Genomic DNA, 18,140 nt, shown 5'->3' on the forward strand with positions numbered 1-18,140 from the left:
TGGTGGCACACACCTTTAATCCCAGCACTCAGGAGGCAGAGGCAGGTGGATTTCTGAGTTCGAAGCCAGCCTGGTCTACAGAGTGAGTTCCAGGTCAGCCAGGGCTACACAGAGAAACCCTGTCTCGAAAAACCAAAATAATAAAATAATAATAATAATAATAATAATAATAATAATTTAAAAAAAGAAAAAATGTGATTACTGTTTTATTTGACAAAGGGTTACCATTAAGACATTGCCTTGAGTCTCAGGGGGGAGGGGAACTTTGGAGTTTTAAACAGTATTGAGACTAAAAGAATATGAGGAATTTATATACTGGACTAAATGCATTTCAAATTATGATATGCCCATGTGCTTATGGGGGCTTGGGGTGGAATGTGGTAGTTTAAATGTAAATGGCCCTTATAGGCTCACATGTTTGAGTACTTGGTCTCTGAGTGATGGAACTATTTGGGAAGGATAAGGAGGATGTGGTCTTGCTGGAGGAGTGTGTGAGTTTTGACGTTTCAAAAGACTCATGCGGTTCCCAGTGTGTCACAGCTTTGTACTTATGGAGTGAGGTGTGAACTATCAGCTGCTACTCAGGCCTTCATGCCTTCACTCCACTATCATAGACTCTAACCATCTGGAACTGTAAGCCCAGTTAAACTCTTCCTTTTATAGGTTGCTTTGATCAAGGTAGTCCTTTTCACAGCAATGAAACCCTAACTAAAACAATATATAGAATGTTCCACATTTTGTTTTCTCAAATACAGTCATTATTCTATTTTCTTTCTATACCTGCATATTAGTTCTAGAAATTATTTGTTATATTAAGAGCTTTCAATCTTGTTGCATGATCATGTTGATCTAAAAGAGGTCACTTAAAATGAAATTGTGCTACATTAGATGTCAAAGCTGAAAAAATTCTCATCCTTTTTCCTATAGTACTAGCATTTTATTCACAGAGTAATGGATTTCAGGAAGCTTGCAATGAATCCAAGTTTTAGTTTACTAAATAGAGTAAAACCCCTATATATCTTAAGCAACAAGATAGAGGAAATGTTGACAAGTGGCCAGAGTTTAATGTGCCTGCTGATGAACGAGCCTTTGTGGGCTTGTTTGTCTCCCACTTCTCCATCTTAGTCCCTCAAAACCAAGATGACTGTCTGAGTTTTACCATGTCTGTCAAGTCTTTTTACATATCTGACTTCAAATGAAACTCAGATAACAAGTCAGAGCAAGAGTGAATACAGATTGTTTTCAGTAATCACCTTTTTCTTAAAGCTAGTAGGCAGTTCAATAATCAGGTTTTTTCCCATTTCTGAAAGCCTAAAAGTTTTCTTCATTGATTGATTAATTATGTAGGGAGTTAGAGAACCAAACTAACATAATCACACTCTGTCCCTTTCTTAAAATGCAGTGATTCGACGTAGGTAATAACAATATTAATAATCTTTTTTAACCTGAAACAAGATTTATTGAAAGAATAAAACCCTAACCCTAGCTGGTATACACCTTTGATTCCAGCACTAGAGAAGCAGTGGCAAGCAGATCTCTATGAGTTTCAGGCCAGCCTGCTCTACAGAGTGAATTTCAAGACAGCCAGGACTACAGAGAAAAAGCCTGTCTCAAAAACAAACAAACAAACAAACAAACAAAACAAACAAACAATCCTAACTCTAGCACTATGTCATTTAAAAATTATATTTAAATATAAAACACTTGCTTTAAAAGTACATCTGGCCCCATGGTATTCATTAAACTGTAAGCTATACTGTTTATCAATATATTATTTATCAATATTTCTGAAAAATATTACAGATTTCACTCTCCTCACTGTTGTTAGAATAAACACCAGTGAGAATCTGTATGCAGCAGGAGATTAAATTGTGCTTGAACATAAACAAAAAAATGGCATTAGTACTATAGTAATATATCTAATATGAAGGAAAAGAATAGAGAAGCCTTCCATATCCTCCATATCTCTGCAAACAAAATTATGATAGTGAAATATAATTATTCTGATTGGGTAATATTTTACAAATGTGCTAAAATAGCATACTCTAAACCAGAAATATGACTGTTAATCCAAATTTTTAAATGTGCTTAAAGGATGGAAATGTTTATTTTCCTGATTTGAACATTATATATTGTATACAAATATTGAATTATCACACTGTACCCATAATTTTGACAATTCAAATAATTAAAAAATTAAAACCAAAACAGATGGCATTTTATTATCTGAACAGATTAGTAATGAACACAGATGAACACTTCTCAAACCATTTTTTTGTATTCTCGAGTTGGTTTAAAAAGGATCTCATTAATTTCTTCAGGAATAAATGGGGACAGATATGGCTATGTAGTTAAAGAACAGGTTTGTTCTCTATCTGATGGTGCCTACTACTCCAATGGCACTGTCTGTCGAACTTTTAGGTATATTATTGATTTTTTTTTGACCATGCTAGTTTTACACGATTAATTAGGAAGAGCTATAATTGTCACAAGAAAATAATTTGCTTGTCCAAGTGATATATTTTCATCAAAACCAGAATCTATATCAAAAGGACATACATTTTCTTTTATATCAGATGAAAACACGAATTGTAAAAGCATGCACACAAAGACTCACCGAGGTGTACAAGTATCCCTCGCTGTTCATTGCCAAATACAGCTTGGTTTGAACTCCTTGAATAGCCACCACCCGAAGACCCACAGGGATGAGGTTAAACAGAGCTGAAATGTCAAAGAATGGGAAAATGTTACAGTTCCAAATTTCATGACTCTCCAATGTATTCCATAGTAGTGTCTGGCTTCCTAAAAGCAGTGTAGAATAAATGACTCTAGACTTTTGTATCTAGACACGTACAAATATAGCTATGTTCTACTTTCTAGTGTATTTGACTACTGATTATATTCACTTAAGTGAGTCAATAACAACATACTCTCTAACATTCCAGGGAGAATGGAAGACTTTGGTGGGAGCATCCTGAATTTTAGAGCGCTGGGGTGGAAAATATTTATAATTTGGGGGTGGGCTAAAGTATCAGGAACTACTGTATATACTAAGATAGCGTTCTCATCAAATTAATCTCTTAACTTGCTGCTCGAGATAGTTGCTGAAATGTTCATGAGCCCTGTTAGATGGAACTACCAGTTGAGAAATTCCTACACTCTTATGAGACACTCTGCTTCAACATTTTCACTTAAATTATCTGTATTATTTACAATGCAAAAACCTCTAAACAAATCTGGACCTTGCAGAAAAAAAATATTTTGTATTCCTATATTCCCAGAGAACTATTTTTCATAAAGAACTGGCATTTTTTTCAGGATGATAGAGTTGAGCAGACTCCTGGCATTTAGTCTCAAAGATAATAGGTATAGGAATAAAAATAATCTATGGAAGAAAAGTATCATTTGTTATTTTAATGTGTCCTGCAAAATCATTGCAAGCAGGCTAATATGGTCTTCATTGCTTTGTCTGCAGGTCTTACTGCATGAAACTTACACCCAAGCACTCCTCACCACCACACACCTCTCACTGGAGACAACCAGTGGGTGTCCTCCCACCACCAGCTGTCTCTGCCCTCCCACACCACGAACAAAAATAAAACAGTACATTTTTAAAACGTAGTGTTTGCCACACACATCTTTTGGAAATAGCCTGCGTACCTTTCTCTCAGGAGTCATAGACGAATGTTGATGACTTTGCCTGTTTTGTATGTACTTTAGGGATGATAAACTGATCTGTTACTTTCATGAACAAGAATTTAAAGGTATAGCTCCTATGTATAAGGTTTTGTTTTTTTCTAGAATCACTTATCTTTGAGCATATAGACTCTGTTACAGTAGGTGTGGTAGTATGTGCAGAAATATTAATAAAGAACAAACAAAATACCTCCTGCAAAACCTACAATGTATCTTTTCCTTAAAATCTGGGTTCTAGCAAGGAGGAGGTAGGACATATTGTACAGTTGAAAATACAAGTGTTCCTACCACATGCCACTGATGGCACTTCATTTGATACTCACCATATAAAGTGTTGTGCCCTTCTGTTACAGGAAGTAAAGGAGACTAATTGCAAAGGATGCTAGCCAGGATCATGTGCTATATCTGACAATGTAATGTACAAGAAATAAACCTAATATCTTTGAGTATATCATGAATAAGTCATGTCTTTTTCTGTTGATGATACCTTCCTCAATTCAGGTACTCAAAACACATTTGTAGACCAAACTATATGGTAGAACCATGATCATCTTTTTGAAGAGCATAAGAAATAGCAATCATAGATCAAAACTCTTGAGACCTACCATAAATTAAACAAAAAAAAATTTCCATGTGGGTTGGTTTAAAGTTCATATCACTGCATATTAGCCTACAACTATAAAACCAACATTCCTGGAGGCTATATTAGGTTATAGCAATAGATAACGGAAATAGAGAAGAAATGAAACTCAAAATTATTTCTAGAATCTCATATTATAAAACAATGTTGTGAACCCTCTTAGTTGTATGAACGTAGCTTTTAACATCAGAGGTGAGCGTGGAGGAAGGGACAGAAGAGATTGATAAGGATTGGAATTTTATGTTAATTTCACTGCTCTCAGACTGGTTTAATGAGAAATGATGCATACAATTCAAACAACAGACACTTAAAGGACGAAGAGAAGCACCCAACATCAACCCATAGTCCATATTCTTGGATAGTAGTATTGAGTTTGTAAGAGGCCATTCACTTTTTACTATGTACCCTAAATATTTATGAAGCTGGATACACAGACACAAACATAGACACAGACACACATATACACATGCAAACGTGTATGCCAAAACTAAAGAGAGTAAAAAAAAATGGGAACTGCTTGTTCATACATAGAAGTCCAATATTTCCTCTTAGATAACTGAGTTGGCTTTTATGTTTTCCAAAGGGGCAGTCTTCCCAGATAAGAACACAAAATGTTATAGCAGAAGTAAGCTTGGACAGAATCACGTCCTATGCATTGTGGTCCTGCTCTCTTCCCTGCCTTTCAGACAGAATCTGGCTTTCTCTGGCAGATCTGAGTCTTACTATGCAGCTCAGGCTCACCAGAACTTGTAAGCAATTCTCCTGTCTCAGCTTCCTTAGTATTAGAATTACTGGCACTCACTGACACTCACAGCCTTGTTGTGCCTTCTCTAATATTGTAATACGTTTTTATGGACTTAAGATGTATCACAATTTGATTTTAGGATTAGTTCAGTCACAGGCTAGACAGTCTTAATATCTTCAGACTATAAAGAACGATACATATAATGTAATCTAAGGTAATGTTAATTTCAGGACAGATAATTTTTTTTTAATTCCAGAAACATACTAGAGTATTGTTATGAATAATCTCAATAGTAACCAACAATTTCATGTAGAGTACGTCATTGGGTCATATGCATTAATTCTGTTCGGGCTTGCTACTTTTTGCCAGAAAACTGAACTCACAGTTACTAGCGCTAGACATAACAAAAAGATGTTTGGTCAGGATGAAAAAATTAATATGAAAAATAATTAATTTCATTTGTATTTCTAAAAGAAATTCATTAAGTAGCTAAAATCTTTCAACTCTTTCAGCCAGATTTCTAGAGATTTTTTGGGTTGGTTTGTTTTTGCTTTGTTTTGTTTTTTAAGACAGGGTATCTCTGTGTAACCTTGGCTGTCCTGGAATTCACTCTGTGGACCAGGCTGGCCTGAAACTCAGAAATATGTCTGTCTCTGCATCCTGAGTGCTATAATTAAAGGTGTGCACCACCATGCCTGAACACTTATTTATTCAATCATTCATTCATTCATTCATTCATTCATTCATTTTGTGGATTTAAGGAAACTTTCATAAATAACCTCCATGTTGCTTTTTAATTGTTCTCTCTTGTGACTATATCAAAACAAACATTTCTAACTTAAGGGGATTAGTCACACTGAGCTATGCTCCCTTGTTGCTGAACAGTTGAAGCTAAAGCCATGGTAGGGTCAATTTATCCAAGAGATAATAATTAATAAAGCTATTATTTAATGTGTGTTGGAGAATCATGGCACACTAAAGTGGCCAAGTGTGAATAAAGGGGAAATCTACCCATTAAAAATCCATTCATTGTACCCAATAACAAAACAGCTTTGATGAAATGTCTATCAACTTTGCCTTTTTAGGGAAAAATGCATAATTTATAATGTCTTACTTGTCCATGATGAAATGTCATTGACATTTACCATTATAATAAATCTACATAAGGTAGCCTTAAATGCATAGTATCAAACATGGATTTATAAAGAGATATACATAAAGCATGAAATTATTTGTTTTATTATGTGGCCTTATTTACCATATCAATGCTAAAATGAAATAAAACCAATTGAATGAAACTAAATGATAAAATTATAATAATAAAAAAGATATGTTGAGGAAATACTATTAAAATGAGTCATAGTTGAAAAAACTTCTATTTCCCCATTCATTTAAATAATCACTTAAAATTAATACTAAAATGCTTGGTTTGGTAGGGGGAGATAGATTCGAAGGGTTACATTTGAAAGTTGAGAGATCAGTTTAATGATTAGGCATCTATGTTTTATGGCGGCTGGGTGGCATAGCAGCAGTGGGGAAGTGGAGCTATCTCCCTAAGCACTGGTTGCTCCTCAACACAATGAAGTCAAGCTCGACTGGCCTGCTGGGTCTTTGTGATACTTTTCATTTGCATGCTGCATGTTATGGTAATATTTACCTTTCATTGACTTACCACTATATGTTATAATCATAGTAGACATGGATTCTTGTTATCTGGCTATGCTCTTTAAAGGTCTCTGAATGTCATCAGCATTCAGAAATGGCATGTCAGACAGAGTTATAAGATAACACAAGAAGAACTTATGGATATGGAGTAATGAAGAAGCATAACCTTCTAAACAGTATAAAGATCCAGAGTAAGAAATGGAGCTGTGTGTGTATGCACTTCTCTGTGTGTGCTAATATGTGCATCTCCTAAAATGAGTATATAAGGCATGATCTTTATGAGTTCGTCATATCACTCTTATTAGCAGACAACACACTCAATCATCTATTTAAAACAAAACAAAACAAAACTATTCATTTTGAGGAAATACTAGAACCAAATATTTCTTCTCTATTTGCACCTGGACAATTAAAGTATATGGAAGCAACCAGATTGGTAGCTAATCACAAACTTCCCTTTAAGAATGCTCTTTTTTTGAGACACTATAGAGAGTAGCATCCATCACTTAACCCCTGCCCCAAGCATCAATTTGTATCCATAACTTGGTGAAACAATTTATTATGAACCACTATGTAGTGACGTGTGTTACTTCATTCCAGTAAAGTGCTGAGCTTCGTTTGGGTAGTTGTTTCAAATAGAGTAGTATGCATGAAAGAGTAACTAGGATTCGTTATAAAACTTTAATATCATCACAGCAACACAGCATTTGGCAAAACACTGAACAGCCATTTAATATACTAGGCCTTCATCCTAGGAACCAAGAGACATTTCTTCAAGGGTAATTGAAGGTAACTTTCTCTTGAGGTACTATTTCAAGCCTCAGCCCAGGAAGCATTCTTAAAAGGTGTAAAATTCTTTAATCCTTAATACTGGAACACTTATCTATGGCTTTACTGCCTACAGTTATGCAGTTCCAAAAGAATGAACTACAGAGAATTCCTTAGCAGCCAGACCTACTTTCCGTGGCTATTTTCTCAGCCAACAATGGGAATATTTCTAGGAACTAACAAATCTGAGGGAAATGAATCCAAATTTTGAAAACAGAATGAATTATGAGAACCAAGAATTTTTTAGTCCTCAGAAACAAATGAGTAAGTCTGCAGATATCTGTAAATTGAAAGAAACAACAATTATTAATATTGAAGGAAAGGGGGCACTATTTGTAATTTTGTTTTAATTATTCTAAATAAATATTTGTAGACAAAGGTGTATAACAAACACCTTCAGATCACTGGGCTTCAGTAATTGCAAATAAAACTCCATTTTGATGCATTTCCTTCTTAATTCAACATTATGGTCTCCAGTTTAGTTTAAAGAAATCCCATTGCATAGCCATGCAAGTAACTCAATGTTAAAATATCAATTAGTCTCAGACTTATTGGTATAATGTGGCAGGGGCAAAAGCTTGTAACAATGAATTATCGCGGTATGAAACCACTCCTGCCTCTTGGGATGAGGTTCATCTTTAAGAGTGGAGATAGCATGCTATTTCAGGATCACTGTGTGGGTGAGAAATTTTTCTGGGGGGAAAAAGTAATAAAATCCAAAGGACAGCCATAAATCTATCTAGATTACCATGGAGATGACATTTGGATCATCCTTCAGATAGTGTCAACACTATTTGCTCAACTTTGTATTTTGGATGTTTCCATGTTCAACTTCCTGTCGGTGAGCCTATGCAAACAGGGTTATGTCACATGATCATATTTTGCATTGACATAAGGATTTGGCAAAGTTTGTTTGAATTAAAAACAAATAAAAAGAACCCAATGTCAACAATATGCTGGTACATACTATTTATTTAGCAGTCACTTACTGTAAGTGCTGTCCTCGTCTTTGGTGCCATCAATGGTTCCATCTGCCTGCAGTTGCAAGTGGTAGCCTTGTCGGCTGTATAGTTTGGTAACTATACCCTTAAGCTGAGGCTCTGCAAAGAGAACAATGGTTTGGGTCAATTGATATAATATATATATATATATATATATATATATATATATATATATATATATATATATAGTGGAAGAGATTCAGGATTCAAAATTCTACTTTAACATAGAAATTTTAGTGGGGGTTAAAAATCAAACTATATTTTGAAAGAGTCCTCTGAAAGAAAGAAAACAAGCAAACAAATGAGAAATTTAAGGAAAAAACACATTAGAATATATGAAAAAAACATTTGATTTCTATTTCAAAACATTGGTAATACACTAAAGCTTTTGACACTGTCTACTATTTCTGATCACTGGCCCTTTTGTATCTAGTGGCACTCCACCTCGTTAAACATTCTGAATGAGTTGGCAAATGGTATAGTCTGCCTTCTGAATAATGTGTTACTTTTCATGTGGAAGGAAAATAAATACAAAAATAATGTAGAGTAGCTCGCCAACCGGTTGCCAAACCCACCAGCAACAATTTCCTTAAGAATAAGCACAATTTGTAGAAGGCTATCTATCTAACCTGGAATCCCATCAAAGGACCTCTAGCTACAAAACTGAGTCTCCCAACATAAGATAATAAAGAGTGGGTAGAAAAAACAGCCATCTCCAGCCCTATCAGATTTTTTTTTCCTTATGGAAAATGGATGTGAAAAGAACAGTTTCTGTTAATGAAGAGGAAGGAAAATAAAATCGTACTTATTTTCAAATTTAATATAAAACACATGATTACTCAAAACATAGGTTCTTGATTAAAATGATCATCAAGTATTAATCACCATAGATTAATCAAGCATTTAATTTATTTGCTTTCATTGAATACCGACACCTGCATTAAAATAATATTTATTGGTGTCACATAATCACACGTTGTAATGGCTTTTTTAAACAAATTTAATTCACAGCTTATGCATTACAAACTTTGTGCAAACTGAAGACGTATGCCTGCTTTTGGAAATTCCAGGGTGTGTAGAACACACAGAGAAATAACTGATGGATGAGTAAGTCTGGTTTGCTGTAATACTTGTCAAATAAAAGGCAAGAAAATGGTGCGGACGGTTTATATGGTCAAGAAAGGTAAATAAACTGCCTGCTCCCCTCCCTGCCCCCACCCCCACCCCCAAGGTCTACCTTGACGCAACCTGACACCTAAGGCTTTTGGAATTTCTTCTGTCGCGGAAATACCTTGCCACTCAGCACTGAAATGGTCCAAAAGGACCCACAACCTGAAGATGATTTAAGTGCTGTCTTTTGTCTTGTATTTAATGTCAAGTTATCAGTTTTACTAGTCTGACCAGGTCACTAAAATCTTTGACGCAAGGTTCTAGAATTATTGCCACCACCACAACCACCCCCCCTCCAGCAAACGCTTCAAAGCTGCCCCACAAGTCACGTCTGTCCCGAAAAGAAATGGAATGCCTAAACAGTGGAAAACTCATAGCCCTTGGGACTGGAACCTGGAGGGGAAGGGTCTGGCTGGCAGTGATGAAAGCAAGATAGGAGTTCCCCGGCTTTTCCAGGAGGGATGGGCAATGAAGTCAGCCCTGCTCCTCTCTTGCGATCTCCAAACCTACAGGACAGCCTGTCTGGGTTACGCCTTCCCTTAGCCCAGGGGCATGCACACCCATACATGCATGTGGCAGGTCTGAAGAGGAGGGCGCACCTCCAGGGCAAGCTATGCTCCTGGGCTCTGTGCCTGTCCCAGGGCAGTTGCATTGCAGCAAGCCTGTTTAACTGTTACAGAGGCAAGGAAAAAAAAAAAAAAAAGCAATCGCCTTCCCACGCACGCACACCGGCTAGGGGGCCTCATCTGCACAAGCTAGGCTCCAAACTCACCTACGCTTCCATGCCGCCCCCAACCCCCTTCACAGTCGCAAAGTAAGAGAGGGCAAAGATAAAAGGCAAAGCCCCTTTCCGACCTGGTCTCCTTCTGCGCCTCTTCTTGGAGCCAAAGAGTTTGACCCGGGAAAAGACGTTTAACTTGTTTTTGTCGCAGCTGGTCTTGCCTTTGCTGGGGCTGCTGACACACTTGCAGGCATTGGATTTCTCGCGCTCGCGGGCTTGTCTCTTTTGCCGGATGAGCGAGCTGGCGATAGCCGCCGCCATGGCCACGACGCCCACCACCACCACTTCTTCGGGGGCCCCTCTGCCTTCGCCTCCTCTCGCTCCTCCGCTGCTGCGCTGCTCGCGCCTTGGCCGCCTGGGTCTCCTTAGCCTGCGCTTGCTTGGCCGGGGCTTCTGGGCACTCCGGCTTCAGTCGCGGAGGGGGCTCAGCATGCCTTCTGAGCTCCTCCGAAGGTGCTCGGGCTCCCGCGCGGGTTCTGGTAGCCTTGGTCCGAACCGACGCCACAGCCCCGGGCCGGGATGGCAGGCGAGACTAGCAGGAGGCAGGCAGAGAGCTGCGCTTGTGACTGCGTGCGCTCGGCCCCTGAGCCCCGAGGACACGGTGCAAGTCCAAGCGGCTCGGGTCGGAGTTTCGCGGCACCCCCGCCCTGTGTCGCGTGGAGGGGGCCGGAGGAGGGAGGCGGGCGGAGGGAGAGCGCGCGGGCGGGAGAGAGGCCGCGGGCGCGGGCGGCGGGCGCGAGGAGGGAGGAGGCAGCGCACGGGGGAGCGCGCCCTCGCCCTGGCCCCTCCGGCGCTTCCACTAGTCCTTGCAACTTCGCCGCCTGAAGACCGGCAAAAGTTGGCCGGTGCCAGCTTTCCCGCAGGGATCAAACAGGTAATGGCCTGGCATCGTCGCTGTGGCTGCTGCTCTGGGCGCGGCACCGTCGCAGCACAGGAATTCAGTCGCTGCAGGCACCCTCCAGAAGAGCGCGACAGCCTGGCGGAGGCCCCCTCCCTGTCTCGGCGGCCCCTCCCTCCCGGAACCCAGCTACTGGCTCCCGCCCGCCCGCCGCCCCCGACCGCCCCACCCCCCGGGTGCAGAGTCCCCGCTCCCACGAACACCTGTAGAAGATCAAGACACTGCCCCGTTGCCCAAAGCCCTCTTTCCTTTTCCCTAAAAGAGGCTTAGGGAGAAACAGTGATGGAGGAGGCACTTAGGGTGAGATAGTTGCCTTGCAGGAGCTGGGCTGTGCTGGGCTTTGGGGCTGGGAGAAGAGGAAAGAGGGTGTGCATTGAGTACAGGACTCAGAGTTAGCCCCAGCCAGAACCCCAGAAGTTGCCCAGACTCCTGCACATGGCTCAGTAATAGCCCACATCCCACCAGAGACCTGCGGAGATATTTTGCATGGCGACACTTGTAGCCCTTCAGGAGAGGAGGCCAGGGCACACAGACGGGTTCAGCCCCCACTATAGCGGCAGCAGCAGGCACTGCAGAGCTGCTCCAGCACACCACGCTGCCACCCAGTGGTTTCTGCTGACTTTTCCTTTCGTGCTGAAGTGTACTGGCCAAGCCTCGTTGTTTTTTTTTGTTTTGTTTTTTTTTTCTCCTCGTCGCCCCCTCATCTGGCCATTTGGGAGCCACGCAGTGAGCCTGGACGTGTACCACGGGCAATATTGGGGGAAAAGAGCATAGCCCAGATCTTCATTTCAGCTCTGCTCCATCCCCCATTTCCTGCTTCCTTCTTTTACTTCTTCCTCAAAACCAAAAAGATTCATCTATAACCCCCAATTCTGGAATCAGCTTGGCCTTTTACTAGCTAATTTGTACTAATAGGTTCTTTCTCTCAGTCCTTGTAAATGCATTAATGAGATCATTAGTCCGTCCACCTCTGTACCTTTAGATGCTATTATTTTGCTGTTTTGTTTTAATCTCCAAGGCTAAATAGAAAGCTCTACTAGGGCTCTACGCTTTTTGTACTGGACCCTCTCCTCTTTCCCAGGTCATTTCAAAATAAACTAAAATGCAAAACCAATGCTTAACTTATCCAGAGTCTCTGAGAAAGCAAAGAAAACATCAGCTTAATTCATGGAGCGAAGACCCCTGGTTTGCTCCCACTGTGTCTGGAATGCCTGCACAGTTGGAGCTCCTCTTGTTCACTGTATTCCCATTTCCTTGTCATATAGACAACATCAGTCAAAATCCATTGAAAATTATTGATGAATGCGTGGTTGGTATTGATTCCAGATGGAAGAAGAGATGTCTCCACTCAGAAAGAACAATTGGTTAAATTTCAGGAACTAGGAAGGGAAGTATTTCATCGTAAGCTAGATCAGAAGAAACTTTGACCAGGACCAGATATTTGGGATTTGGAATGAATTTACTCTGGTACCTTATTCAAGGGCCCCTGTTCTTCAACTCATATTGCTTTTGGAATTCCAGGTCCAGTATATGAAAACGCTAAACAAGGACAAAGGTTTTATTTAGAAAAGGAACAGACTTGGCAAAGGATTAGGAAATATTACAAGGAAATGAAAAGGGCTTTCCTACATAGTTTTTCATCCATTTCTCCAGGAGAACTATTTACCATTTGCTTAAATAACCCCGGAATATTTTTAGAGTGCCTGTGGATTTATTGTCTTCTCTTGGTTAGATACTGTCAGTAAACAGACTCATAGAAGAAGACTTGAGCATATACAGCCAAGAGGGGCAATTACCATTACAAAGTACAAGTACGCAAACATCATCTGCTCTCCTAGTCCTTATGTACCATCAACTTGTTTGTGTTTTGACTGCGAATTGAACTCTCTGGCATGAGCACATGGGTCCACTGGGCCAACACTGACAACTTGAGTCCATGGGTATTTGCAAATACCTTTCCTGCTCAAATTCGTTTCTTCTCAGTTATTTCTCTAAACTTTATTTTTAGCTATTGCATAAAATATAAAAAAAAATTAAACTTACAACGGAAGTACCACAGTCTCTTAAAGCATGTATATTGTGTAATGTTTTATGTTAAAAACACCTGGTCAAATACTATTTACCATGAAAATCTTCAAGTTTTGAAATATACAGTCCATTATTGTGTATAGTCATCTTTCTGTGCGATAGCACATCGGAACGTTTTCCTCCCACCTAACTGTTACTTACACATTGATCAACCTTCCCCCATCAATCTTGCTAATTCCCAAACAGGGATAATAGAATAAATAAGACATAGTCCTTGTTGGCATCCAAAAGTTCCTTCTACTTCTTTATATTCTCCACCTCATTCTCTCATTTCTATGAGAAAATATCTGATGTGAGATTGATGAGACTGGATTAAGATGTCTCTAACTTAATGTATTCTGTCTGACTGTAGACCACATGCATTCTTCTCTCTCTTTCCTCCACTAAGATGTCTGTGACTCACAGTCAAGTTCAATCCAGAACATAAAGAAAGATATCTGTGGGGGATGGAGAGATGGCTCAGTGGGTAATAGCATTTGCTGTTATTGTATCAGACTCAAGTTTGGTACTATGTACTCATGTCAGGCTGCTCGTTGAGGTCCGAACAGTCTTCTGGCCCCTGTGGGCACCCTCCTCAGCATATTACAGAGACACACACTAATACACACTCAAACACATGCAGCCACACATGCATACGCAGACATGCACGTATATATATACATGGAACAAACGGGTCCCTCTAAATCACATTATCCAATTGGCTTAACTATAAATAAAGCATGCTTTTTATGGTTTCCTACCACTCATTTCTATTCCCCAGGTGCTTAGTAACTTAAAGAAAAGCATGAATATCATTTTTCAAATCCTCAAAGTGCTATGTATCTGAGGAGGGCAAAATGAAAGCCAGAATTGCAATATGTCCTAGAAAAGCCTATTTGTCTTTTATTTTCTCTCCACTGCCATCTCAGACCAGTAGAATGGCATTTGAGTGGGAGGAAGAATAAGAACTCTCTTTTGACACCTGCTTCCAAAACACCCTTTCTCCTGGCTTGCTTTATCAGTAGCAGTTCTGCTATGGGATTTTTGGATACCCTCCAGATTCATAGTTTGAACTCTTCTGGACTGTGTGAGTCTATTTTTCTTTGTTTCCCACAGACCTCCTGTTCCTCATGGTACCCACCAAGCTCATGCCTTGATCATATTACGAAAAATATACATTCTTAGCACTTTTCTCTATTTCCATTCCTAAAGAACTCTATCCTGGCACCCGACTAGTCAGGAGATATGTTTTGTTTTGTTTTGTATCTCCTATATTAACTGGCCATGTGAGTTTTGTGGGTATGATATTCTTCCTGTTGAAAGGAGTATCTTGGTCAATGTCAGTCACTTCCAAGCTGGAGTCTTCGCTTCCTAAAAGTAGCAGCCTGTAAATTCCCTTGACAATGTTTTAAACATGGCACCTCTACTTCCATCTATTCTGTGCAGTACAGCTCATTGTGGGATTTCTTTTTAAAATAAACATAAAAATTCAACTACTAAAACCAGAATGTTTGAAAATGCCTGGATGAGATGCACCTTACAAGGCTTTTTAGGTCTGACAGTCTTGACTTCATTTTGTGAACAACCCTGTTCCTCCAGCTGCCTTATCTTCTAATACCTGCCACTTGTCCCTTCCTATATCACCAAAACATAAACTATCCCTGGAATCCCAAAGAGAAATGCTTAACTCTTTCAAGTCCCCCTCTTTGTGAGTTCATTTGGAGCCAGGTTTGTAGCACTGTTTTCTAAGATTTATGGGAATTATCAGAGCATAGAATGCTGATCCTTCTCTGTCAGTGTTTTTGGCAGGCCTCAGATGAGCTGTGAGAAGCTGAGGGAACCTGCTCTCCAGAGGCTTCCCGGGGGGGGGGGGGGAACAGAAATCCAAACAGATGTGACTGTGATGAGCAGAAACAAGAGAGTTGAGACAGCCTAGTCGGTAACAGTCACAGAACCTTTTGAGCAGGAAGCAATTGGCTGTCTTTCTGCAACCCTGAAAATGAAAGATTTCAAACACCCTTCTTTCATTAAAGATAAACACGATCACAGCAACTTGCCAGTTCCCTCTCTCCTTCTCTTCCTCCCTCTCCATTTCCTTCCCTCTTTCCCTCTCGCCCTCTCTTCCTCTGCTGCTATTTCTCTCCTAAAAGTTCATCAAAACCTCTCTATAGCTAGCTACAGTCAAGGACTGATAATGAGCTCTAAGAGAGGGAAGGGGATAAGATTCAAGGGTATCAGGGTGAAGCAACACTGGGACCTACTCACTCACCAAATAAGACATGGGGGGGGTGTAGTTAGAAGACAGAAAGAATAGCAAGTAGCACATTGTATGGTGTGTCTCTAATTATGTCCAAGATCTTCTCTCAAAACCAACTGGATAGAAATACAAATGAGTGGCTTAGAGAAAAGCCATTATAATAGGTTCTTACCACTTAACTTCAAGCAGGAAGAAAAAATGCAATTTAAGGAGATTTTGTCAATGTCATCCTGAAAATGCAGGGACAAAAAAGAGTAGCAATTGTAGTCTATAACATGACCTGACATATTTATTAGGTACCTAAGAATCTTTCCTAGTTAGGTCACTCAGAAGACTTCTACTTCAGGAACAAAAGGCTCCAGAACTAATTTTTACAGAAATTGATTAACTGTCTTGATTTGCATTCAGTATGAAAAGCCATGCGACCCTCAAAACCACACTAAGAAGGTGGCTTGGTTTTCATTATGTCCTTTCTCTGGGATCATTCTCTTAATACTTAAGCCATATAATTTACTCAAGCCACCTCTGATTTATATTTAAAATCAATTGAGAAAATACTGATTAATTCTGATCCTTTAAGAAGAAAAATCCTATAACCCGAATAAAACTTTCATTGTTCAGTCATAATTTATGAACACTAAGAACATAAAAACCCTGATGGTATTAATCATAGCTACAAATCCAGCACTTAACCATTTAATTAGCCATGGCAGCTGCAAAGCTGAATTCAAGGCCTCTAGTTACCTACTCTGCCATTTAATCAAGAGAATCTGAATAGAAATGGCAGATTGCTGGGGTGGAGGTTCCTCCTTGACCATCAAGAAAGATCATAAGGGAATCAACTTAAGTGTCAGAATGTGTAGATTTACATTTTATAGGAAGTCAGCACCGTTTTCAGCAAGGATTGTCAAATAGTTCAATTGAAGCTTTTATGGTATAGAAGAATATTTTCCATTGAGGTGAGTGCATGAGTTGGTTTCCCCAAGAAGCTTGATATTCACCACACTATTCAGTTACCTTTGGCCTGCAGCTAAGAATTAAGTGGTCTAAGGAGAAGAACAGACTAGCAATTCTGTTACAGAGATAGCTTTATAAGGCTTGGAGTAGTGAGCACCTTTGCCCTTAAGAGATCCTATTGGATGAACTTACAGCATATGAGTAAAGGCAGTCACACTCATTTTTTTTTTAATTTAGTCTTGTCCAACCTGTAGAAAGCACTTTGTAGATACAACATATTCAGAACCCAAGGTTGCTTCAGCAGTGTCAGGACGCCCAAAGTCAATAATAGCCATCAGATTCTCTACAGTGAATTTGTTTCAGGATCCTATTCAACAATATTGGAAGATTGCAAAGGAACAGTAGGTCACTAGTGAACATAAAGAAGAGTTTTTCCCCCATTGAAACTTTGATGTTTTATGAAATTAGAAATTTATAGTACATGGCAAAATATTCACAACACTGGATTCATTTCTGGCCCAGTGTTCTTTGAAGAAACAACCTATAGAGTCGGTATTATCATGATTTCAATTTTACTGGTGAAGAAAGTGAAGTCTAGCGAGACTAAGTGTTGTATCAATGGTTTCTTGGCAAGTACCCAAGTGGCAGTGCCAGTATTTAAACTGGGAATTCTCAGCCAATAAGATATATGTGTACAAGGCTTTCCTCCTTGGCACTGGGTCTGGAATTTGGGTTGCTAAAGTAGTGGCTGGATATGGCTCTATACTGGCTTGGGTAAGCGGAAAAGATAGGATATATCATGTTCTCAATTTAATTGTGTTTCTTCCTTTGTTTGATAAAAGTGAATTATAAAATAAATAAAAGTGAGAACAAGACAGGCAGACTATAACCATGGTGCATAATACTTTTTACAATAACCTCTTAGAGTGATATATAAATAAAACATCACCAACTTTCTCATGGAAATATGGTTATTATAAACCACTGCTTAATGTCATTCTAGGGATTCCCAGCCCAGGAAATAGTTTGACACTAGGGTGGAGTCTGTCTCTGGTAATCTAGGTCTTTTGAATTCAATGAGACTCAAAGGAAATTTCCCAGCCTTTATCTCCATCACCACTTAGCAGAGACAAGAAGTTAAAGTACTCCCAATTCTCTCAGTTCTTTTCATACAGGGAAAACTGGCTTTCCACAGTGTAAGCTTTTGTGTGCCATCTGCTTCCAGCTACAGGAAGCTTGAGTTCATCCAAGAGAGAAAAATATTACACACAGATTATGTTCTTCCATGGTAGGAAGCCCATCACTATCCTTTTGCAATTAGGGGCTTCTCCAGTATCCATTTTCACTAATTTGCTCTCATTTTTTTTCCTTCAGACAAATAGTAAAAAGTACAATCAACTGATTGAATTTATTTAGTTAGATATCTTGGAACTGC

General features: G+C 39.4%; 1 protein-coding gene across 9 annotated transcripts in view; it reads right to left on the bottom strand.

The window, feature by feature from the left end:
* Fgf13 (fibroblast growth factor 13) overlaps positions 1–18,140 on the bottom strand; it is a 523,434-nt gene that overhangs the window by 61,138 nt on the left and 444,156 nt on the right. For 7 of the 9 annotated variants that reach the window (XM_006527797.3, XM_006527793.3, XM_006527796.4 and 4 more), the window contains 2 exons: positions 8,564–8,674; positions 2,618–2,721 (listed from right to left, as the gene is read on the bottom strand). In XM_006527797.3, coding sequence (XP_006527860.1) covers positions 2,618–2,721; positions 8,564–8,674 — 215 coding nt within the window. Of the gene's footprint in view, positions 1–2,617; positions 2,722–8,563; positions 8,675–10,600; positions 11,161–11,893; positions 17,318–18,140 lie in introns of those variants that run through there. The other 2 variants (XM_006527799.3, NM_010200.3) reach the window with 2 other exon arrangements.

This window comes from Mus musculus, chromosome X (assembly GCF_000001635.26).
Source record: "Mus musculus strain C57BL/6J chromosome X, GRCm38.p6 C57BL/6J".
Classification (NCBI taxonomy): domain Eukaryota; kingdom Metazoa; phylum Chordata; class Mammalia; order Rodentia; family Muridae; genus Mus; species Mus musculus.